This window comes from Spodoptera frugiperda, chromosome 13, assembly GCF_023101765.2.
Source record: "Spodoptera frugiperda isolate SF20-4 chromosome 13, AGI-APGP_CSIRO_Sfru_2.0, whole genome shotgun sequence".
Classification (NCBI taxonomy): domain Eukaryota; kingdom Metazoa; phylum Arthropoda; class Insecta; order Lepidoptera; family Noctuidae; genus Spodoptera; species Spodoptera frugiperda.
This window is the reverse complement of record NC_064224.1, coordinates 343,530-369,640: the sequence shown is the minus strand read 5'-3', so window position 1 is coordinate 369,640 and position 26,111 is coordinate 343,530. Positions and strand designations below refer to the sequence as shown.

Here is a 26,111-nt window from a genome sequence, read left to right as displayed (position 1 = left end):
ATCTACTTAATGACTTTCATTAAGTGTTTGTTCCAATGTAAGTTAATTAGTGTTTTTATTAGATCAACTGTTAGTATTGAATTGAACTAGACTTGCGAAGTCTCTTGGAAAGTACAATGCGGACTGTCTATTGCATTGTCATGCTAATCGTTGGAGTGGCAGGTAAATAATATTTTGTTCAATATGTTTTCCGTAATTGCAGTTATTTAATTTTGTACTTTGATAGCTATTACTTATTTTGTTGAATGATACCTCCATTCTATATTGCTATCTAGGTATTCGAGATAATTTTGAAAGAGTAGTAAATGTATTCTTGGATAACAATTTCTGACGGATTTTATTTACATAAATGAGACAATTGATCTCTACTACTGGATATCCTCAATGAGAAAAAAATTAAACAGTAATGTATTATTCAATTAAAACTAGTACACTAGTTTATCGATACGTATTGAGATACATACCTACATGTATTTCAGTGATTATTTTATTGGTATAATAAATGTATCTTGTATTTTCAGTAAAAGCAAACATACTTCCACTACAAGAAGCGGATACATCATTGTACACCAAACCACTGTTTGACAGCGATTACATGACATACGATTTTACTGACGTCGAAGAAGAAAATCCCGTAGTAGGGAATGATTGCTTCCCAGAAAAAATAGAGTGTGATTCGAATTTGTAAGTATTTTTATAAGAACTAAAGTGAAGCACACAAATAAATAAATAGACATATTATTGACAGACATGTTTATGTCTGTATGTCATATATTAAATAAACTAAAAATCACTAGGCTAGACGTCACCGCGTGTGCGCACGCTGCTCATGATGAAGAGTCCCCTCTGTGACTTGAAAGTTGTAGAGGTTTTTTTACTTATAAATAATCCGTTTGAGCTTTTAGGTAGCAGCCTTTTGGCCGACACGAATGGTTTTTATTAAAATGATGATTATAATAATTTTTAATTATAAGTTTCAAATCGCCTTTTGGGGGGGGGGGAACCATCCAATGACTTCTCTCGCTTTGGGCGAGGTGAGAGGGAGTGTCAGTTACTGACTAAAATTGAAATCGCCTACTCACCTTCAGCAAGCGCGATGATTGATGCTTAAACGTTATCCGTGTGAGAAGAGGCCCTTGCTTAGCAGTGAGAACTTATAGGCTATTTGATCATGATGATGATAAACTAATTATATTTCAGGAATCGACGAGAACATGAGCCAATCTGCGCTTACAGTACTAAATATGGATTGACAAACTATTTTAGTTTGTGTGAAATAAATCTTCAGATTTGTTTGTTAGACCTTCAGAAGTATGGGAACATAAGGAGAAGACAATTCGATTATGGTATGTCTATTTACAAAAACAAAATGTTCTGTAAGAGCTGGTAAACTAGCACACGGATCACCTATAGGTAAACAATCGCCGCCGGACATGGACACCCGAAACACTAGAGGCGTTACAAGTGCATCGCCGGCCTTTTGCAGGTTAGAAATTTAAGTGTTATTGGGGAATCGGGTATTTAGAAGGGGGATGGGAAGGTAATTGAGTGTCAGGTAACCTCACTCAGACAATGAAACATAACGAAAGCGTTTCACGTCGGTTTTTGGTGAGGCCGTGGTATCACTCCGGTCGAGCCCATTCGTGTCCAAGCATGGCTCTCCCACATTTAAAATTGTTTATATTTTTTTACAGGAGATATATATTACAATGGTTTGCCTCACCCGTGTGCTTATTATCAAAGGCGTTCAACGACTGGACCAGAAGCTATAGAATTGTACTATAAACTCGGCGCTCAGTACAACTCAAATTAGAGATTCACTTTTTAGTAAAACTGCATTGAAGCCTATATCATTATATTGTTATTTTTTAAATAAAGTTATATACCTACAGGATTTCATTGATTTGTGATCTTAATACGTATGTATTAATTAAATAATACATACATAACGTAACGCCTTTTATCCCCAAAGGGGTAGGCAGAGGTGTACATTACGGCATGTAATGCCGCTATACAAAGAATACATTATTTTCCATTTTTCACCTTTATTGTTATAAGTCTCATGAAATAAGGGGTGAGCCTATTGCCATATTATTATACTGCGCACAATTCCAGACTCCGTGCTACTACTGAGAAATATTCGAAAATACAAAAAGGCCAGAAAATTATTATGTTATCGGCTACAGTAGCAGCGCGATAATCGCCGCGTATTGCGGAATGCTACTCATGAATATAAGCCTCTAGCATGGCTTGAAACTAGTCGAGTTCCTCTTCAAACAGTTAAGTGAATAAGCCAATAACATAATAATTAATTTATCTGTATAATGTACACTATAGATGCAATACATTAAAGATATTAGATTTAAAACTCGTCGTCGAGATGTAGACCAATGTAAAGGGTGGCGAATGAATGTATGTGCAACATTATCGTAACTTACCAAGTAGCAACCATGTAGTTTTACACGAATTTGTATAAGATAGTCAAGCTAATGTAAATTATTTTTATGTTATCGGCGCGCTGCTACAGTAGCAACGAGACAATCGCCACGTCGTATATCGCGGAATACTGCTCATAACTATGCTATTTTTTTTTATATCTGATGAGTCGACGTTTAGCCACTATCTCGCCTGATGGTAAGTGATGATGCGGCCTATGATGGAATGGTAAGAGTAAGAGTAATGAGTAAGCCGATAACATAATAATCAATGTATTTTGTTTTCTGTATGTCATTTAGTGTACGATGCACAACCGGCAGGCCCCAGTACCGACTAAGAACAATATCGTTTAATCTGTAGATAAACCTCGAGATTAAAACTCGAGTTATCATGATTGCAATCATTTAACGAAGAAGTTGCTCTATCTGAAGTTAATTTATGTGTTTTAATTAAGGTTCAACTTGTGGCCAGTTCTAAATCAACTGCTGAAGGTAGTACAATTAATTGAAGATGTTTCATAAACTTGTTTCCAATCTTCTATTCTGGTGTATTTTATTGGTAATTTGGCCCGATGAAGGTAAAACATTTATTTAACGTATAATTTTCGGGATATTATTACCAAGCCTAAGTGCTATTTCAAACCTATATTTTTTTTATTTATTTTTTTACGTGAAAATGCACAATAAATATATCCTGCTAAACCTTATTAAATGATAAATGATATTTATTTATGTAAATAGGTTATAAAATAACACTTTTACACGTCAATATTTCAAATAGCTAGATGAGGCCGGCAGCATTATTAAGTCTAGCATAACGTTTTCGTAAACAATGTGCAATTTGTTATTTTTTAGCCATATCATCTTTTATGCACAATTAATATAATACCAACTCTACATGTATAAAACAAAGACGTATTTCTGGGTTTATTTCGGTTTTTCAAAAATTTCTCAGTATTAGTAGCTCGGAGTGACCTATTACATGGGACTTACACCATAAATTGTGAAAAGTGGTTGTACATTGTATAGCGGCATTGCGTGCCATAATGTGCACCTCTGGCTATTCCTTCGGGGATTAAAGGCGTAATGATATACATATATAAAACTTGCACCCAGAAACTCCTTCTTTTTTTATGGAATAGGAGGCAAACGAGCAAACGAGTCACCTGATGGTAAGCGATCAGCGCCGCCCATGGACACCCGCAACACCAGAAGAGTCACAGGTGCGTTGCCGGCCTTTTTTTAAAAAGGAGTATGCTCTTTTCTTGAAGGTTTGAAGGTCGTATCAAATGTATTTACCCGACTGCGCCAGAAGGAGGGTTATGTTTATGTATGTATTTCTATCAGCAGTTTACTAACTTATTTATTTTTTAAGCAATTTGTCAAGCACCTGGAGACAAGCTAGATGGGCGGGAACAGAAAGAAGTTGACAAGCGTGCACCCCCACCAAATCAATTTGAAAAAATGCAACAAAAAATGGTACTGCCTCTCTTTGACTTAGTCACCTACGGACCTACAATTGTATTTGAAGGCGTTGACTATGATCTTCTTGCAACTCCTACTTACAAAGAATACTACGATTGTTACTACTTACACACAAAATGTGTTCGAGATCAGTAAGTAATCACGACATTGATTTATTTCTTTAAAGTAAGATAGTATATCGTTACAGTCATCAAACCAAAGCGCTATACATTTCATAAAAGAAATTCGAGAAAAAATAATAAAACTATAAGAAACAAATAGTACAAATGCAAAAGAACACACAATAAAGGAAAAAAAAAGAATTTAAAAACTAAAAATGTATCATTTTCTTTCAATCTTTAAATACTAAATAAACCAGTTATTTTAGAAAGATGGTCTAACAGCGGTTAAAATGACCATGTTAGTTACCAAACTTTATTTTAATTAAGCCTTAAAAATACCTTAGCAACTTTATTTTTCTTTTTAATTTTGCTCCACACTTGGCATTTCTCTTGTTTACAAACATACACACATTTACATATGCATGACACCCAAACTCGAAACAATAATTTGTGGATCTCACAAAGAGTAGCTCGGTGCGGGAATCGAACCCGTTTCAAGTTGAGCGGCAGCCAGTTACCCAGTCACCGCGCCAATCTTATTAAAAACTTTCCCATTTTCTATTCGAAGAATATTGTTTTATCTTAAAACTTCAGCTAAAAGAATGTTATATTTTAACTTTCGTGAGACATACTGCTACAGACTACTCGAGTTTGCACGCCCATCGCGCCCCCTGACTGGACTCAGGTGCACTTCCTTCTATCAAGTCGAGTAAGGGCCGGCGCCCACTGCCGGCACGGCACGGCATGGCACGGCAAAGGATTTTAATACAAATTAAGTTATTTTGAACTTTATTTCAAGGAATTTAGAATTTATGTTGCTTTATTTTGATACCACGATGCCGCGGTATGTCGCAGCACGCCGTTGGATGCCGTACCGTGCCATGCCGTGCCGTGCCGGCAGTGGGCCCCGGCCCTTATCAAACAGACAAGACAGAATTTGAAAATTATATAGTATGTATATCATTCCAATGCTTATTTTCAGATCCAATTTTAATGAAGTTTGTGCTTATCATTTAGTATTGGGATGGATAAATTTCGCGACTCCATGTGAGATAGATCTTGCGAATTGTCTACATCGTATGGAAATGGGCATACCAATGTATGGCGGAGATAAGAAACAAGGTAAGTGTTTCCCGTGTTTTTTGAGGGTGAAAAATTATACAACGACTTCTCCCACCTTTTGTAAGATAAGAGAGAGAGAGAGAGAGAGAGAGAGAGAGAGAGAGAGAGAGAGAGAGAGAGAGAGAGAGAGAGAGAGAGAGAGAGAGAGAGAGAGAGAGAGAGAGAGAGAGAGAGAGAGAGAGAGAGAGAGCGAGAGAGAGAGAGAGAGAGCTCGTATTTAGAGAGCATGGATAAAAAAAACACTTTATTGTATATATATATATATTTTTTAACGTCACGCCTTTGATCTCCGATGGGGTGGGCAGAGGTGCATATTATGGCAAATTATGCCAATGTGCACCCACATTTTACAAGTTATGTTGTAAGTCCCATGTAATAGGTGGTGAGCCCAAGAAATTTTCGAAAAACCGAGAAAAGCTCAGTAATACTTCGCACGACTTGGAAATCGAACCCCAGACCCCTTGCCCGGCAGTCGCACTTGGCAACGAGGCAGTCACTTTTTATATTCTGGTCATAAAAATGACATGCAGACCTACACCTAAAACTAAAAACTAAGATTATACATAATATTAACACGATAAAATAAATAATGTCTTATTTTCAGATACAATATTTTTCCAAGGTGAAGGAAGTAATTGTCAGGGAACCCAATAATTTTAATTTATTAATTACAATTATAATAATGAGTACTAAGTATACGCCTATTGAGTATGTAAATTAATGTCTCACTTATCTATAATACATTTTAAGAACTTGGCTTACTGTTCTTTTTTATTTCAAACTAAACCTCATTAAAGTAATTAACGCTTCATTTCGGTCTATAAAAAAACATTAAACTCGTCTTTATTGACACTGCTTAAGCTTTAAAATCCACTGAAGATAGAAATAATGAAGGAGCACGGATTTGTATGTAATCCTCTCCAAACTCAGAGAATTTCGAACTTCGTCCTGAATAATTGCTAATGTCTTGATACATTGACGGCTTTGTATAAGAAAATACTAATTAGTGTCTAATTGGGCCATCAATGTACATCAATTCTATTGAAAGGATCGTTCATAAAATTAAATATACTGTATCATTGTGAATGGTTGAGTAAATAAACGATGTACTATCTCCAAAAAGTTCAGTTATTGAGATACTTTGTTTGTTTTTACAAGCTTTGGTTTATTTATTCTGGGATTATATTCATCGAAGTTTGATCTACACTTGATTCGACACATTTCAATGAATTGAGAAATTGTTACAAATGGGTTGGTAATGACATTGACAGTCTTTACTTTTGATGAGGGCAGTAAGAGCCTCTGTTTTTCTTTTTTAATGTTCCATTCAAAAGTTGTCTGGAAAAAATCACCATTGTGTGATAAAACCGCCCATGTACGCAGACTACTAAAAACGTATGTAACCTAGGCTACTCAAATGTGTATAATAAAGCATAAATAAATAAATAAGAGCCGATAATTAGTATTACACTGAGACAAGGCATTAGCGGTCTGAGCAGCCTGACTCTTTTAAACTGTGGTTTATTTATTAGCTTCTGCCTATCACCTATGTCAGCTAAAACCTTGTCTGTATACCAAATCTTTCCAATCCCTAATTCCCCACCAACCCTTAAATTCCTAACCCCAAAAAGGCCGGCATTGCACTTGTAACGCCTCTAGTGTCCATGGGCGGCGGCGTTTGCTTACTATCAGGTGATCCGTCTGCTCATTTACGGGGCTACACTATAAAAAAGATAAGGTTTCCTTACAAAATCCTTGCACTATATCATTCCCCGCATCTAATAAAATACCCGAAGTATCCTCAAATTATAATTGCTTTACCCTTTTGTGAAATCATCCAATAAACCCACTCCGTAGCGGTTCGGTTTCATACGAAACTAATAATAAATTTTGGGAACGGATTTCTCTTCGAATTCCTTTATCCTCACTGGCCATTAGTACGTAGTTTATTATATGTACTCGTATATACATAGGTGAGGTGAATAGGGAAGTATATATGTATATAACATTATTTTGTTACTTGTAAATGAGTGGAATGGATAGATTGTGATTTTTTTTTATATAATATCTTACTCTGATTTTCTGGTATTGAACTTTGAATTTGTTTTGTTTAATGTTAATATTTGCTGTTTCTTGCTTGCTTTAAGTTAGCGGATTAGTTAATTTAAGCCTTTTACTGCCGCGAGAAAACTGTTAAAGATATATTCTCCAGTAAAATCGGTCACCAGTAACCGTCATAGCGTCGATTATGTTAAAACCTAAATATTATATATCATACTGACGGACAGAATGTCCAGTATTTATCAATGTATACTTAGCTTTCTTGCGATTCGTCCGCGTATAATAATGACTTATGACAGAATTGGGTTTATGAATTAGTCTTTTTCAAGGTTTATTCCATGGCTGTGTATTAATCACATTACTATCAGGCAAGATAGCCAAAAGTCATCTTTTTAAATATAAAAAGTAACTAATGGTGGCAAATGTACAATTATTATCTTCTAAGTATACAAAAATCAATTGCTGTTCGTTAGTCTTGCTAAAACTCAAGAACGGCTAGACTGATATTTGTTGAAGTTCAGGGAAGGTTTAAACAGTAAGAAAAAATGTGTAAGGCGATACAAAGTTTGCCAAGCCCGCTACTCGTAGTATTAGATAATTAAAATGAATGCGTAATAGAGAATAGGGATTGAATGACCTTGAGATACAAAGTCTTTATTGTTGAATTAATAATAATTGATGATCCAATTATGTAATAACTGTCTGATTGATATTGATTTGATTGCTCGAGTGTGGTAATCGTGGTTTCCTAGTATGATACACTAATGAATCGTTTAGATTAGTCGATTAGTCAATGTGTTTAAGGCATGCAACATACCTACATTACGACACGAAATTCGCTTAGGGATTTGCACATTTATACATGTTAAAATGTGCGCAGTACAGTTATATGCAATGTAACTTGTGTATTTTCACCAGTTATGATATGAGATCTATGTATTATAGGATAAGTATTTTTTCGTAGACTAAGCACAATCCAGATTTTGTGTTTTACTGATATTTATACGTAGAAAATTTTATATTTTAATAAAACAGGGTTCTCTTACAGCCAAAGTTTTAAGTGATGCAGAGATAAAATAATGGTGGATGCACTAAGCAAACAAATTCAAGAAAAACATATTTATATAAATATTATTTTGGTGATTTATATCAATCTTGATACAATAACAGTACACCTTATTTAATTATTATAAATTAAAGATACTTATATCCATGATGTTACCTATCTCGTAATCTCTAAAGAAAAAATACCATAAAACCAAGCAACAACAATGATCAAAATACCCATTAATTTTCTTCTATAATATTATTTATCTAAGCTATATTTATGAATCAAAACAAAACCCCATCTACATACTTGTACCACATGAAAAATGGGACACAGATATTAAATCCCACAAATACCCACAGTGTTCCCCACATAAGAGATACCCATGACATATGAAGTTGCAAATGAGAAAAAAATGAGAATAGCTATTGAAACAGAGAAAAAATGGACGCCACATTGTGTGTAACGTTTTATGTTTATTTTGATTAATGTAGAGAGATTGCCTGAAAAAAATACTTTTTTTATTCTGTAAGTCAAGAGTAAATGTAACAAATCAAATCAAATCAGTTCAATGCATTCATAGTGGTACAGAATGGTCAACAATTTTAATACAATTATTTATGTACTAACTATGGGCCCTTTTTTAGCCAATGTTAGACTTCTGTCTAACCTGGAATTTAAAGGTGTTTAGTAAAGTGAGTGCCTGGTCACTGGTGCTCTTGCTTTTTGTTTAGTTTGTAATACATCTAGATGAGTTTATTCACTAAGTTCCACTTTTCACCAGTTATGTTATAAATTTAATTTAGTAAGGGAAGCGTTGATTGCAATATTTCGAATTCCGCGCTACTTCGAAATTTTCCGAAAATTCATTTTCCTTTGTCCAAACCGGCAAATCGAAATCCCTAGACGGCAGTCTCGACACTCAAACGGCGAAGCAGTCTATATCACTATGTATAAACTAAAAATACCCAATAAAATGACAGAGACAAAAAAAAAAAACAAAATAAACTCCACTATTCTTTTCACGTATAAATTATTATAGTATAGATTTTTGTTCGATTTTCATCCCATTTTTACTTTTTCCAAAAATACGACATTAATATTCTGGGGCCAAAACTCTCAAACTGACATGCTAATATTGTGTAGGCGTAGGGTTGGCACTTTTGGTGACGCGTATAAAAATAAACAGAGGGCACTTTTATTATTTTCCACTTAAATTATGTATTCTAGTCCCAATTTTGGACATTGATTTTGCAAGGACAATGAGTGGAATTTTAAATTAAAGCTGTTTATGCAATATACAATTTTTATTACTCATTTTCTCTAAGAATAGTGTAAGCTTAAAACTGAGTATTATATTGATAATTGTAACAGAGATAGTCTGTATCTTCAGTACGAGTCTGCTTTATGTTTAAAGTAATCGAAATGAGAGCGCGTTCGGCGCTCTGATTGGTTGGTTTATTCGAGCCGGCCAATAAGATCGTCGAATTATTTTAAACGAATAGCAAACTCATACTAAGGGTACAGTCTACGCTATCGGAGATTCAAAGACGTGATGTGTATATTAAAGTTTTATCTAACGTATTGAGAATATCTGTAGACTAACAACCCTACCCTACTGACAGTGATTTGATAGAAAACCGAAAAGCACCGATTGATTGATTTTGTATTGAATAAAATATTTACAATATACTAAAACAATGTCGGCTAGAAAATGGAAATACTTTTTATCATTTCGTGAGTAAATTTCAAGAAAAGAGTTGATTGATCGGTGTATATATTGGTGTATTAATCTGAATACGTTGTAGATAAAATTTGTGTTATTTTTATAATAGCTATCGTGAGACATATTAAATAAACTAAAAATCACGTTTTACTCACGTACATTAATGGAGAAAAGCTCATACTAGTTTCGAGTCACAGAAGGACTCTTTATCATGAGCATTTTAATTAACTTGTGTTATAGTTGCAGAATCGTTTGGCACTGAATGATGAATTGAACTTCAATGAGTGATGCAAATAAATGTTACAGTAAGTATTAAATAAGTTTAAAATAATTCAATATTAACCTGCATTTTGACACAGTTAAAGTAAAAAGCGAATAAGAAACACGTACCAAATATTATAGGTCTCTCAGATAAACCCCGACATTTTAAAATATACAAAGCAAAAGCAAAATATAGATAACACAAACTTCTTTTCATAGAAATCCTCTAACCACGAAAGCTAGCAGAAATTAAAAAAAAACGCCGTGATGTCAAAACACAACTCACGGAAACAATAGAGGTTTACACTCAACAAAAAACCACATACGTTTTTCCGCACCTTTTGAAAAAAAAAAAACAAAATTACATACATACATAGGGTACAAAACGAGACCGCTACACAACAAAATGATGCATAAAAATGGAGCTCGTAGATAGGGTTGCCATACGTCCGGAATTTTTCGATCGTGTCCGGAAATCTAGGTGTTAGTTCAAAATTTGGACGGAATCCTTAGATGTTCGACTTCCATTGAAGTGAAAGTATACAGCATATTATAATATGGAAGTAGGTATGTCTTAAGCTAGTGTAAAAGACGAACACAGATGACACTTAACTAATCAATCAAAACTAATCTAGCTTCATTGACGAACAGACTGACGGACAATTCTAATTTAGGATTGAAATAAATGCATTGACTTTGACTTTGACTCTTCCCCACAATCTTTGGTCGTTAAATTTTTGAAGAATTTAACCAACTTGTTGAAAATTCTGGACAAAAGATTTGTTTGTTCACATAAAAGTTCGAAATTTTCACCGAATGTCCGTAATTTTCTCCGGTTTTTTAGATTTGATTCACATGAAAGTCCGGAATTTTCATCGAATATCCGTAATTTTCTCCGGATTTTTAGATGTTTTGATCTGGGAACCCTACTTGCGTACAATGGAAAGCTGACGCATCATGGTACATTGTGAAGAGTTGCTTTTATTAAATGCAAACTAGACAAGTGATGTTTGTACTGAACTCAGTTCTGAGGGGTTTTGTTTCGTCAGCTTAGATTGGCAGTAAACTTCGTGTTAGTGTTCGCTTTGCAGAATTAGAGTGCTTTTCCACCAGAGATGTGCTATGCTACGTTGATGTGGATGCGTTTGGCTTCCACCGATCATACTATTGGTACACACAGCATAACACTAGTGGAAATGAACTCAGCTAAGCTTAGCTAACCTATGTTTTTCATGTGGAAAGATGTATACTATGGATGCGTGCTGTAGATGTGTGTTGTGAATGGCTTTCTTATTATCGATACATCGCATACTCGAGCTGGGTATCTTCCTCGCACAGCTACGATTGCGGCGGCGTAACTTCATAGCACATCTTATTGGCACAGCACATAGATTAGTATCAGTAGAAAAACACACTTATAGTGTTACTAGTTTTTTTCGGACATTAACTGAATAAAATAATTTGATCATGTTAAGAATCAAGAAAAAAGATAACTAATTGTGATAAATTACATTAATGTACACATGTTTATTTTATCGTGTGAAGGTTTTTTTTTTATATCCAGCATTATTTTTTTACTTTACTCAATGTTTATCAAAAATCTACAAAACACATCACTAAAGATTCAACCACTAAATAACAAATCGACAACAACACAACACAATACAATACAACCCGAAAACGTCTCAAGAGGAAAAACAAAGCCAACTCCACAAATATAGATGAGCCCGAAACTAATATAGAGCCACAAATCAACGCAAACACAGACAAATGGTTGAAACAGCCAAAACCAAAGGATGACTAAAGCAAAATTTTCACCAAGATATCATTATCACTACATAGTATAAAACAAAGTCGCTTTCTCTGTCCCTATGTTTTTTTTTTTATAGAACACTCCAAAAAACGAGCAAACGTGTCGCCTGATGGTAAGCAATTGCCGCCGCCCATGGACTCTTGAAACACTGGAGGCGTTACAAGTGCGTTGCTAGCCTTTTGGGGGTGAGGAATTTAAGGGTTGTTGGGGAATCGGGGATTGGAAATATTGGGAAGGGGGGGATTTGGGCCTCCGGCCTGCCTTTAATCTTTAAAACTACGCAACGGATTTTTATGCGTTTTTTTAATAGATAAAGTGATTTAAATTATAGAGTGGTTCAAGAGGAAGATTTATATGTATAATACATGCATAATATATCACCATTGCACCCATGCGAAGCTGGGGCGGGTCGCTAGTTCTATAATAAAAGCTTTGTATTAAGTGAATAATCGTTCCGTTGGGAGACTCTGGTACATTGTCATGCGCGCAACGCTATGTAAAGGAATGTCCTACATTCCCTCTGAATAACTCATAACGCTTTATTAAAGTCACCATGTTTGTGGGCATTAATAAAAAACTGGGCCTTTACGTTGAATAGTTCAGAGATCTGTTATGTGGGGATTATATGAATAATGTTGTTGAAGGTTCATTTCAATTATGAATAATGTCTTTTGATGCTATAACGCTCAAATTGTTAAATGAGCTATCAACATCATCATCAGTCTGTTCTCGTCCACTGCTGAACATGGGCCTCTCCAATGAGCTATTTATAACAACAACACAATTTTTCAATTAATTTCAATGCACTAGTGTGTGCGCAAAGGTGCACTCTTTAAACCCAATGTTACAGAAGACCGACACGAACGAATACAAGTTTTAGACCAACACAACCGGAGAGACGGCGCTGGACTAGCGGCTTTACGTGCTTTCCAAGACACGAGGGTAAAACATCACCGAACTTACTGATTCCGGGCTAATAAACGGTTTTACAGCAGCCGATCACCCAACCACTGCGATAATCGCCAGTCATAGTCACCATGACTTATAATCCTAGTATAAGCACATCTCCCGTGCGTGCGGCGCGTCGCGTTCCACGCTCGCCTCAAAGAGCTATCAGACCACCACAGATGGGGCAGATACCTGATCTGGAGCTGCGGACTACCTAGCGGGCTTACCGGGGCTCTAGTTCGAAAAGCAGGAGTAGGGACGGGGTGGTTTTTAGACAGTAAGAATCTGAAACTCCCTCCCGCCGTACCTAAGCCGGGGTGTGATTTTCCCCCCTCAAGAAATAAATACATATAGGCATACCTGTACTATTATACTCAACGTTCACTTGTCACAAGTAATTATGCCAAGCAGAATTATCAACTCTATTTTCTTACCGATATAATTGAAAATTCATAATTATTAACTTTCTAGCCGACGCCGCGACGTTGGAATGAGCCTAAAACTCCTTACTTAGCACTGACTTCACTAACGAGCCAGTTACTGAACTACAAAGTACATAAATCAAATATTTTGCTCGAACAAACAAACACGGTAGAATAACTGTAATAAATTAATATTTACTGTTCATGTGTGCGTGTGTGTGCGTATATGCTATGCTGTTGCTTGAAAGAACTGAATTTGATATTGTAATAACGACTTTATCTCAAGCATGGAGGTGAGACGGTGAATGAGGTTTATTTTGCAAATGCCAATGTTTTAAAATCATAATTTTAATTTAAACTAGCTGGCTACACTTTAAATTATAACAAAACCTGTTTTCCTAATGAGACAAACCCGCCACTTCCTCCCAAAATCGCTGCAACTTCTGTAAGCCAGGATCTAGAGTAGATATAATCATGAAAACATTAGAACACCGTTTCCGGCGCAATCCCAGAGACATGAATGACTGTATTGGATCTCGCAATTAAATCAATCAGAAGATTCCCTACTATTAGAGGACAAGAAAAAGAAAACGATAGTTCTTCTTCACAGTAAATTTAATGCAGGGAACAAAATAACAAACCTCTTATGAAGCAGTACATGGCCCGTATTCCAGCAGTGGACAATGAAAGAATGCCAAGATGAAGATCACTGTACTGATAGAGGACCATCCTTAAACTTTTTAGTGACTTACACGGAACCATGTCTAATCCCTTTTTCATATAAAAGCAAGAGTGTCATTCCAATAGTGAGCGTATGGCCATCTGAATACCAAGGAGGTTTTCCGTTATCACCTTAGTCGAAGCCAGGTTACTAAAATATTTGAGGAGTCAAGTCCTTGACAATTGGTTACTATTTTAGAATATACCCAGGTCGATTGAAGATCAAACCAATCAAAATGTTACATAGCGAACACAATACATTATTACTTGTTTTCCAAATAATCAAAGTATTCAATTACAATTCTAAAGTAAATTGATTTTCATAATTGAAACCTCTTCTCTGATCAAAAGCTATTTATAACAGAGGGTTATTGATTAACTTGTATTTGTTTTACCAATTACTTACCTAATGTGTAGGTACATATGTATCAATTTCGCTTAGCTCAATTACAGGTATGATGTTCGTAGGCTCATTAATTAGATGCTGGGTGGGACTTAGTAAATGTTTAGTAATATTGAATTTCTTTGTCATGTCTCAAACTAACAATGTTGTTTTAAAAAAACAACATAATCAACAGACAAGAAGAGGAGTTGCAACTGCGACTGCCAGGTCGGGATCGATCCACGGGTTTTTTTTCTCTAAAGACTAAAGGTAGACTAAAGGTTTGCTGGGATTTTTTTTTTGGCTTTTCGATAATTTCACGTAGTTTGGAATTGTGCCCATCGGACTTATAATATAAATGGTGAAAAGTACATACCGGTTGGATTGGATTTTAAAAAGTATAGATTTATCAGGAGCTGCTGACCGATTTCTAGCAAATGTTTAGTTAGTCGACTCTCACGAGACCTGAAAAGAGAAGACATGGCAAGGTCGTCCCTATACTATACGGCTTATAAGCTTACTTAATATTATAAATGCAAAAATTGGTATGTATGTTTGTTACCCGATCGCGTCAAAATGGCTGAAGGGAAAGATCAGGATCAAATTTGCAACAGGCCTAAACTGTGGTCTGGAATAAAAAATAGGCTAGTAGAACAGATAAGAATGAGAAGCAAATCCGCAGCCAAATGCTAATAATATTATCACATAGTATAAAACAAAGTAGCTTTTTCTGTTCTCTTTGTAAGCTTAAATCTTTAAAACTACGCAACGGATTTTGATGCAGTTTTTTAAATAGTTACAGTGATTCAAGAGGAAGGTTTAAATGTATAATATATCACCATTGCACCCATGCGAAACTGGGGCGGATCGCTGGTAAATAATATAAACAGGTTTAAAGATACTTTTAAAAAGTTCAGAGACGGATTTCGTTGAATTCAGAAAAGTTCTCCAAATTTTGGTTTAGGTTGCAAATTGAGTTTGTATAATTTCGTTTGATACTTCAAACGTCAGGTTATAGGGTCAAATGAATATTCCGAAAATAGAATCAAGTTTAATGTGTCCTAACCTGCAAGTCATCTATTTTTTAAGAATTTTGTTAAATAAAAAATTTTAGTTAAAGAATTATATTTTTAGAATATTAAATTTATAAATAATGTTGGAAGATAATGTATCAATATTGAGAGCAACTCTAGAGATGAAACTCTCTCACTTAAAAGGTAACAGCCTCTTATTTTAATATTTGAAGATTTAGAAATTTCAATAGAATTTTATTTTATTTAAGAGCACAGAGGATTTGGAACATTGGGAAGGCCTCCGGTAACCTCACTGACACGACAAATCACATCGTAAGCATTGTTTCACGTCGGTTTTCTATGAGGCCATGGTATCACTCCGATTGAGTCTATCCATTCGTAACAAATCCAAATCCGCCTTAAAGGATAAAACTAATTAATGAAAAGATACCCACCCGTATATATAGAAATACATCAACTTTACTTAGACATCATGATCATAGGGTATGATGTAAAATTCTTCACAAAATCGTCTACCTAATTTAATTTTACACTCCGATAGAATTGAATCGTCAATTCCGATTGATGTTTTCTTTGATTCTTACATAAAGTAAATATGTTGTACTGTTTAGATATACATACTTATGTCTTTAGTTTATATTTACTTAGAACTGTCTTTAATGTTTGCTATTTTTGTTTTTCATTCATATTTACTTGAATAAGCAAATAATTTGCAACCCTTTTTATGGTTAATTATTATGTTTTTCGGCTAACTCACGTAACTGTTGACGAGGAACTCGACTAGATTCAAGCCATGCTAGAGCCTCATATTTATGATTAACAATCCGCGACATACAACGCGGTGATTGTCGAGCTGGTAGTCGAGTTCCTCGTCAAACAATTACGTGAGTAAGCCGATAACATAATAATTAATTTAGTATGTACAGACATACTAAACAAAAAATCAAATATAAACAGTTATATACTTATAAACTCATGTCTTTATTTTCAATCATCGTAATTTTATTACTAGACCAAATAAAGGAGAAACCGTTGACTAAAAAAAAAAAAAAACTAACGATACACAAATATCCATAGAAATCATTGTAAATAAACAACACTTTTCAAACTTTGGTACACAACATCAACAAGACGAAATAAAATTGGACAAAACCCGGTTCTCACATGACGTCACTTTACAACCAATCATCATAACCTACCCCACAATAATAAAAACAATTTTATAGTCTTCAATATGAAGAAAGTATTTCTAGAAGGAGATACAAGAAAATGTTTTATCTTTGTATCATGTAGTCTGAACTACGAGTAATCGAATTGAATGAATGCATCGATCGTAGTAATAAATTATGCTGTTTGCATTCTTCATTGTGATATTTTTACCTCCTCTGCACTTCTAGCAGATGTCAGAAAAGTCATCTGAGAAAAACTCTGCTAGTTTTGAGTCGCAGAGGGACTGTTCATCATGAGCAACGTGCGTAAACTACTACATTCTTCATTAATGGACGTGAGTAAACCGTGATTTTTTAGTTAATTTAGTATGTCTCATGATAGTTATTATAAAAACTTAGTTTTGTTGTATTATTTTTTTATCCATTCTCTCTTAAACCTCTCGTATAACCTTTCAGAGGAATGCGTGTAGTATATATTTTTTTAACGTTGCTCCACACTAAGATTTTCTCTAGTATCGTGGGTACGTTTACAAACATACAATTTATTCACATACACATGGCACCCAGATACAGAACAACAATTTGTGGATCACACAAAGAGTTACAAATTGCATGTCAACCGGATGCCCAGCCACCGCGCCAACCGAGCAGTCATCATACTATCATACTATCTGATAACCCAAAATCTTACAAAATGGGATCCCTGACCGGCATTCCTTTAGTCGATTCTAACAACAACTGCAGCTGTCATGTGTCCGTGAACATTTTTGTATATAAACGCACTCACAACACAAGAGATAATCCTAATGTGGGGCAACGTTTCTAAAAACAAATGCAAAATTCAAATGTATTCTAAACTGCTGTCACATTAAAATTACTCAAAAATCTCTTTTCTCTTTTGTTTTAAAAATGTTTGCCCCACACTTGGATGTTTTCATGAGTGGGTGCGTTAACAATCATACAAGTTCACATACACATGACACCCAGACCCGAAAAAACAATTTGTGGATCTCACAAAGAGTCGCGTCTGCCGATTGCCCATAGTATACTAATCGAAAATAGGCGTATAATATCACTTACCTACTTCTCTAATAATTTATCCCACTTAAAACAAAACACATCAACTAATAGAAAAAACAAACACAACAAAACTGCACTTTAAAATCAGTGTAAGAAAAACTATAGTAGAAAATAGTTCTAAAACCGAATAGCGGCCGTAATCTGGTATTCAGGGTCGTAGTCATTGAGCGCTCGTTACGAACACAATTGTGAATGGACACGATATTATCTTATGTAACAAAACGTATGGCGGCTGTGTGATTTAAACTGTTACTGCTAGTAGAACTTCCTATGGCTCATTGGGTAAATATTTTAAGGATTGGAGAGATTTTAAGTGTGGGAGAGCCATGCTTCGGCAAGAATGGGCCGGCTCGACCGGAATGATACCATGGCCTCATAAAAAACCGACGTGAAACAACGCTTACGCCGGGCGGCGGCGATTGCTTACCATCATGTGATTTGTCTGCTCTACCGGCCGCCGCATATGCCGCATATCATAAAATAGAATTGCCTTATGTGTTGTAAGAGCTGACTTAGGGACTACATATTTGAGAGATAGGGCACGGCTTTCTGATTTCTTTCTAGTGTTTTAAATTGCGATTTTTAACTCGCAAGCGAAGTATATAAATTACCGCAAGTATGGAGATTATAGCCAGAGAAGATGTTATAACTGGATTTTTCTTTAACATAATGCGTGACACTTTATGAGGAGCGCGAGACGTTAAAAATGTCGTCCCTCTTTATCCGTCTCTGTTTTGTACCTAGCGCCCCCAAAGTACAAAAACGTTGCCAATTGTCCATATCTTAATGTATGTACCACTTTTTGAGCTCTTATATCCAATGTACATTTTCACTTAAAATATCATTGTTATTGTACTATACATTGTAGTACTTGCTTCATGATTATAGCAATTCCTCTAATGTAAATAAGGTCTATTATCCAGTACACAGTCGTGAGATGATGTTAATGATTAAGATTTATAACTCGGAAACGTCACTAACATTTCACAAAAATTGCAATTAAAATATTGTTAACTAAACAGGTTTACTTCGCAAAACAGCTTTCGCTTACCGTTAAACGTGGGAGACGGTAAAAATCCACGTTCACAAATTTTAATGATCTGAGCAAAGGAAGAAATTGCTAAAAATATTCGCTTAGCGACAGATCGGATGACTCGGCTGAAACTTCTAATGAAGTTTAAGGGATAGAATATAAATTGTCCAGTAGAAGATTTTAAGAATTGGATGATGGAAAATAATAGTTAGTATTGTGCCATATTCGTCATTATTAATTGTGTAATACACTATACAAAGTCCTAATCCTGTAATCTGTTTTTGTAATACATACATGATATAGAGTCCAGCTTCTTTAGATGATGTGCTATGCTACGTTGCTGTGGATGAATTTGGCTTCCACCAATCATATTCATTGGTACACATATCTTAGCACTGGTGGAAACGGACTCAGCTAAGCTATGTTTATGTGGAAAGATGCGTGATATGGATGCGTGCTATGGTTGGATTTCTGTCTATCGATGCGTCGCATACTTGAGCTGTGAATCTTCCTCACACGGCGACTCTGCGGCGGCACATGATCATAGCACACTCACACATCGAAACACAACACGTTGTTTCACGTTCGTTTTCTGTGAGCCCGTGGTATCACTTCAATCGAGCTGGCCTATTCGTGCCGAAGCATGGCTCTCCCACACTTAATTTTTTCTTAGTTAGATCTATCTCGAGAAGTAGCCGATCTTTTGTTGCTCGAAAACCGACCTTGATCAAGGACGACATAGTAGAGGAGATTTAAATTAATAAAGGTAGAAAGAACAAATATCGATCATCACCGTCTAACATTTAAATTGCTCAGTCTTATGAATTCCTCTAACACATTAGTCTCCACAATCCCTTAAGTCAACTAGATTCCGTGAACCCAGCATTTATTTAATGATCCATTCCGTCTCGCTACACAAGCACCAATTAAAAGTCACAAGCGTCAAATTACAAGACAACGGATTGTCGTTTTTAATTACAAGACACTTTTAGCTGATTGCTTTTTTCCGTTCGATCGTATCTGGTAGATTAGCCGCATAACAAGGTATACCAAATTTTATTGAATTTTAAACTTTAGTTGTGAAAAAAATAACAATAATTGTACCTACTTACATTATAATGTGTGTGATGAGTTAGTAAAGTTAGTTGATTTATTAAGTTGTTGAAAAATACGCAATTATTTCTTTTACTTTTTAGTGCATATTAATTTGTTTTGGAATATTTATTTTTTGAAGTCGGTTTTTTTTTTGTTAAAAATGTTTTTTATTTCTTGATTTTTAGTGAATAACTTATTTGAGTATGGGTCGACCTATTAAACGCGCTGCTCATATGAGACAGCGTCGTTTAAATGAATAATATTAATATCTATCCATATTGACGCATAATTACATTATTTTCAAATGTATATTAACCTGATACCCTTACTTATGATCTGCTGAGCCGACAGCTGACAGTAACCTGTTCATAAGCTACATACATAGTCAGTTGTCAAACACACAAACAGATTAGATACCCACATAGGTATACAGTCATGTAAAACTCAGACAGCACATCAAGCTTTTTTTTTTTGAGGGTGGAAAATCATCCAATGACTTCTCTCGTCTTGGGCGAGGCGAGAGGGAGTGTCAGACTCTTATTGACTAAAAACCACCCCGTTCCTACTCCTGCTTTTCGAACCAGAGCCCCGGTAAACCCGCTAGGTAGTCCGCAGCTCTGGATCAGGCATCAGCCCTACTGGGCCCCATCTGTGGTGGTCTGATGGCTCTTTGAGGCGCGCGCGGAACGCGACGCGCCGCACGCACGGGTCTGGTTCTGGTCGGGCGGCGAGCAACCCCTACTCGCCGTCCGCAGACCCGCACTTACGGTGGCCGGAGATCATCGCGCGATCCCCGACGCCCGGAGTGTCTCACGCGACGGCTAAGGCGTGAGGTTCGTTCCCTCAGGCACCCCGCCTCCTCCTTAGCTAACATGACTGCTTCGCAGAAGGAGGAGACGGCATCCCAGTCCCCCGCGCTTCGCACCATGGCTTGTATCAGTGCCGGGCGCGAGAGGGCGCCGTCGCCGACCACATCCCTGAGGACACGGCGGTGCTCAGCCCACACAGGGCAGACTGCAAGCGTATGTTCCACCGTATCCTCCGGGCGGTCTTCGCAATGATGACACCCGGGCGTTTCCTCCCGCCCAATCAGAAACAGGAACCTACCGAAACTCCCATGTTCGGTAAGCAGCTGTGTCAGGCGGTAGGTGAGGACGCCGTGGCGCCTCTCTAGCCACTCCACAAAGAGGGGACTTACCGCTGCAATGACAGCGAGCCCAGCCCTCGGTTGCGACAGTCGCTGCTGCCATTCCGCCATGAGATCGCGCCGGAGCTCATCCCGCCACGCACTAATCTGGCGCGGCAGTGGAGTTTCGCCCCGGCGACGCACGTCGGCGCGCAAACTAAAGACGCACGCGAGCACCTTCGCCTCCAAATTCCACGGCGGGAGTCCGGCAAGGAGGTTAGCCGTATCTCCGGAGATCGTGCGATATCCGCGGATCACTCGAATGGCCATGACCCTCTGTGACGTGAGCAGCGCCCGAGCTGGCCGCCGCATTAGGTTTGGCGCCCACACAGGGGCTCCGTAGAGGGCCATGGACCGCACGATCCCCGCGTACAACCTCCGGCAGCAGGCATTTGGCCCCCCGAGGTTGGGCAGGAGCCGCTTAAGCGCAGCCCCCGTCCGTTCCAACTTAGGAGCCAAACGTCGGAAATGCTCCACGAAGTTCCATCGACTGTCGAGAACGAGTCCTAGGTACTTCATCGTCGTCTCGACGCCGATGGTAACCCCTCCTGCCGTTATTTGGGACCCACCCGGAGGTGGCGCGTTCCCGCGGCCATGAAAGCACATGGCCTCGGACTTGTGGAGCGCCACCTCGAGTCCCAATTGCCGGATCCTTGCAACGACTCCTTGCGCATCAAACTACCCATCATTCTATACCAGATATGCTACTATCTGTCCTGAATTTTATGGCTACTGAGAAAGATAAGCTAGTATGCATCACTTCAACGTAAACGCAGAGCTCATTCTGCTCATTTTTAAGGAGTTCACTGGATTATTTTCCACATTTATGGTCAGACTTTAAAAACAATTATATGGAACCACACTGCCATCGTACTCTTTCAAACACAAAAAGAATTTCACAAATTGGACTATAACTGCCAGAGATATACATTTGTCAAACACAAACAGATTAGGTACCTACATATACATATAAATCAGACAGCACATCAAGCTACCCATCATTCTATACCAGATATGCTACCATCTGTCCTGAATTTTATGGTTACTCAGAAAGATAAGCTAATATACATCACTTAAACTCAAACGCAGAGCACATTCTGTTCATTTTTGAGGAGTTCCCTGGATTATCTTCTACATTTATGGTCAGACTTTAAAAAAATATATGGGACCACACTGACATCGTACTCTTTCAAACACAAAAAGAATTTCTCAAATCGGTCTATAACTGCCGGAGATATCGATTAACATACATAAAAAAAAGTTTTTGTTAATTATCTCAAAAAGTGCTGAACCAATTTCGATAAAATTTTAATGGAACAACGTCTGATGTAAGACCTACGAAATACAACAATTATCATCCAAATCAGTTCATAAACGACACAGTTATTCGCGAACAGAAATAGTAAATGTTTGTATTGATATTTGTTTTTGTTAATTATCTCAAAAAGTGCTGAACCAATTTTGATAAAATTTTAATGGGACCACCTCTGGTATAAGACCTACCAAATACAAAAAGAATCATCAAAATCGGTTCATAAACGACAAAGTTATCCGCGAACAAACATAAAAAAAAAAGCATATATACGGTCGAATTGAGAACCTCCTCCTTTTTTTTGAAGTCGGTTAAAAATAAGGTTGCTTTTCGATTGAGTAGTTTTCACTGATTGGTATAGGTTGATGTAATTTTGTCTGTGTGACTGCATAGCAGGAACAACATGTGTTGGATATTTTAATTTATTACGCAGAGCCATTGCATACAATTGTTTGAAAATATTTTATTGTTTGCCACGGATTTGAGGCAATTTTCATAATTTTGTAATCTTTTTAAAACTATGGGCAGCAATTTTGTATACCTAAAGGCGATTAATATGAATAGTATTTTATATTAACTGAATGTGTTTGTGTTGGTTAATGAAATTGGTTATTTCGTATTTTGAGCTTTTTTCGTAGTAGTGAATATATATAATAGATAATAATAAGTTTGTTTTTTATACTAGACGTTTAGACACAGCATCCAAGAAACACAAACAAGATATTATGCACATATGTAACGATTTTTGATCAAGAAAACGTTCAAGTAATCCTCAATATACATACTTATTTTATTGGTGGATTCTATTACAGATTCTATCTTTTGAAACCACCGCAAATAAGTCGCATCACACATAATATCATACATCAACACATAGTAGTAGTCACTTATAGGCCAATAGCCTGACCAAAGGCTTCTCACAAGAAGAAGGTTTGAACATTAATCACCACGCTTGCTCATTTCGGCATCAATCATACATAACCAAATATCATTTACCACCGTTACAAGATATTAAATACCATTTAATATCCATATCACATTCACATCAAACCCCAATCCAAATCCTGAGACAAATTCATGACCTCCATTGTCTAAAGGTGGAATATTAGTGATCCTTCGCGTATCCGTAGATAATATTCATAAGCATAATACCCACATCACAGTGACAGTTCATAAGACGCGAGATGTCTATGTAGCATTAGACAGATCGAATACTAGAAATTATTTAGTATTCTGTATCTCTACTATGAGTTTGATGCAATAGGTAGTATTTGTCGATAATCGCTAGAAATGACGTAAATTGTTTGTATGTCATCTCTCTCTCTCTCTCTCTCTCTCTCTCTCTCTCTCTCTCAATTTTACAACGCCTCTAACGGTCACCTGTAGAACTAAAATTTGCCATATAAAATATTTACGTCGTCGCTAGCGACTATCGATAAATACTATTGCTTCAAACTTATGGTAGAGGTACTGTTTCTTTAGTATGAAATTGCTTTATGTAGTAATCGAAACGAGAGCAAGATCGGCGTTCTGATTGGCTAGCACGAATAAACCAACCATTCAGAGCGCCGAACGCGTTCTTGTTTCGATTACTTAAAATGTAAAGTAAACTCGTACTAAAAGTATAGAGCGCTTATAGTTAGGCCATTAAAAACATGTGAATAAGTAATAATCAGTCAACCTAATTCCACCAATAAATATGAGACTAGAAAATAATACGAAGAAAACAAAAAAGAAATAAAAGTACATACACAGAAAAATAACAAAATCTCGTTGAAAGAAAGAAACATTAAAATGACAAATGTGTGTAACAAAACCCACTCATATTTACAGCTGATTGTACCAAAACAAGTTAAAGCGAAATGGTTTTAAATAAATTATTCAAGAAAATCTAAAAAAAAGACACAATATGAACATGTATAACATACGAGACGATGTTCAACAAAAAAAAGTCGACACCAAGTGAAATAAAGCGTTCCACTCGACTTGACGTAATGACGAAAATTGTCACACAATGTAGAATAGCGTGTGGTGTAAGTTATAAGAAAGAGGAATATGACGCTAAGGAAATTAGTACTTTAAATTCATTTTACTGTACATCCTTACATTTTCATCTGTATAATGTCAGCTTTTAGATTATTTAGCAATTTTTAGTTGAATCATATGCATTCGTAGATATTATTAACAACACGATCGTAGAAAATTAATTGTACAACGAAGGCCGTAAACTAAAAAAATACGCTTTTCGACTAGTTGAATCTTGATAATCTTTATAGCGTAGAAATAATCAATGATTTCTAATATTTAAGTGGAGATTTTTCAAGAGTTGTATTTTTAAGGTTTCTGAAAAGTTCTCATGTATTCGGACGCGGGTTCAAAACCTACCAAACGCAAGTAGCAATGTGACTATTATCGAGTCATATCTACTTTCTAAGATTATTTACACACCACTGACAAACGACAAAGGTAAACATCATGAGAAAACCTAAGCTTATAATTTCTAATTATAAGTTTGAAATCGCCAACCCGCATTGAGCAAGCGTGGTGATTAATGCACAAACCTTTTCCGTGTGAGAAGAGGCCGTTGGTCAGCAGTGGCCACTATTGATGATGTGTATGTGTGATTTTTCACAAAAAAGTGATCATAAAAATAAATACATAGAAAAATCTAATAACACAACAATAAAACACTCGCAGCAATTAATACATCATTAACATGATGCGATTATAAATTTAAATTATTCCAACGGAGCTAACAGAATTAATAAATAATTGATGGATTGTTCATCCGTCGGCCCTTTATTGTGCACTGTCATAGGCATGATCAATAAATTAGTTAAATATATAATTTACAATGGCATTTAAATATTTTAATACTAATCACAATATCAATGAACGCATGGATTCACTCTCATAATGTGGTGTTTGTTTTAATGTGCTTTTAAACCAGATATGTGCTATAGTAGAGCTACGTTGCTGTGGATGGGTTTGGCTTTTACCAATCATATTCACTAGTATACATACTGCTACTGGTGGAAACTGACTCAGCTAAGCTATGTTTTCTTTATATGTAAAGATGGGTGCATTCTCGACCTGCACATCTTCATCGCACAGCTACGGAAACGGTCGCATAGTTTCACGGTTTAGCTATTACATCTTCGTACCATAGCTACATAGCACATCACTGGTGGAAAAACATTCTTATAAACGTGTACTTGTTGTAAAAAAATCTTGATTTTCAAAATGTATCCTTAATATTATTAAAGAATCCGGCCTTATCTAGTTATAATTATTTGACAGATTGACGTGTAAAAGAGTTACAATGTAACCTATTTGCATAAATAAATATCATTTATCAATATGATTAAAATTCCACCGCAATGAAATTAAAAAAAATGTTTTTATGAAGATACGTGCTACACATGGTGTAGTATAAGAACTATGTGTATAACTGATCATAGCATCGCGTGCCTTGATGTCATTTGAAACATGTAACCCTTGATCCTAATCACACAGTAACTACAAATATTTTTCTGCAATTTGCTATTATTTTGTTCAGAGAAACCATTGTCATAGTCATATTATTTTAACCATGATTTTATTTGATGGGTATTTTAAATATTTTCAAAAATTTTGTTTAGTAATTTAGTAGGATAACGGAGTCATATCACGAAGTCT

At 36.2% G+C, this 26,111-nt stretch overlaps 3 protein-coding genes across 3 annotated transcripts in view; 2 read left to right on the top strand and 1 right to left on the bottom strand.

The window, feature by feature from the left end:
- The window catches only part of LOC118270382 (octopamine receptor beta-2R), a 206,815-nt gene that overhangs the window by 133,187 nt on the left and 47,517 nt on the right, over positions 1–26,111 (bottom strand). The gene's annotated exons all lie outside the window — the stretch shown is intronic.
- On the top strand, positions 65–1,876 carry LOC118270385 (uncharacterized). The gene is made up of 4 exons (XM_035585960.2): positions 65–162; positions 522–684; positions 1,201–1,346; positions 1,695–1,876. The coding sequence occupies exons 1-4, from the start codon at positions 117–119 to the stop codon at positions 1,811–1,813; spliced, it is 474 nt and encodes a 157-aa protein (XP_035441853.2). The 5' UTR covers positions 65–116; the 3' UTR covers positions 1,814–1,876.
- LOC118270383 (uncharacterized) lies at positions 2,784–5,912 on the top strand. The gene is made up of 4 exons (XM_035585958.2): positions 2,784–3,013; positions 3,811–4,051; positions 5,004–5,143; positions 5,748–5,912. The coding sequence occupies exons 1-4, from the start codon at positions 2,947–2,949 to the stop codon at positions 5,795–5,797; spliced, it is 498 nt and encodes a 165-aa protein (XP_035441851.2). The 5' UTR covers positions 2,784–2,946; the 3' UTR covers positions 5,798–5,912.

Coding starts and splice junctions, on each gene's coding strand:
- LOC118270385 (XM_035585960.2), top strand. CDS start 117: ATGCGGACTGTCTATTGCATTGTCATGCTAATCGTTGGAGTGGCAG. Junction 163..521: donor GCTAATCGTTGGAGTGGCAG/GTAAATAATATT, acceptor TTGTATTTTCAG/TAAAAGCAAACATACTTCCA. Junction 685..1,200: donor ATAGAGTGTGATTCGAATTT/GTAAGTATTTTT, acceptor ATTATATTTCAG/GAATCGACGAGAACATGAGC.
- LOC118270383 (XM_035585958.2), top strand. CDS start 2,947: ATGTTTCATAAACTTGTTTCCAATCTTCTATTCTGGTGTATTTTATTG. Junction 4,052..5,003: donor ACAAAATGTGTTCGAGATCA/GTAAGTAATCAC, acceptor GCTTATTTTCAG/ATCCAATTTTAATGAAGTTT. Junction 5,144..5,747: donor TGGCGGAGATAAGAAACAAG/GTAAGTGTTTCC, acceptor TCTTATTTTCAG/ATACAATATTTTTCCAAGGT.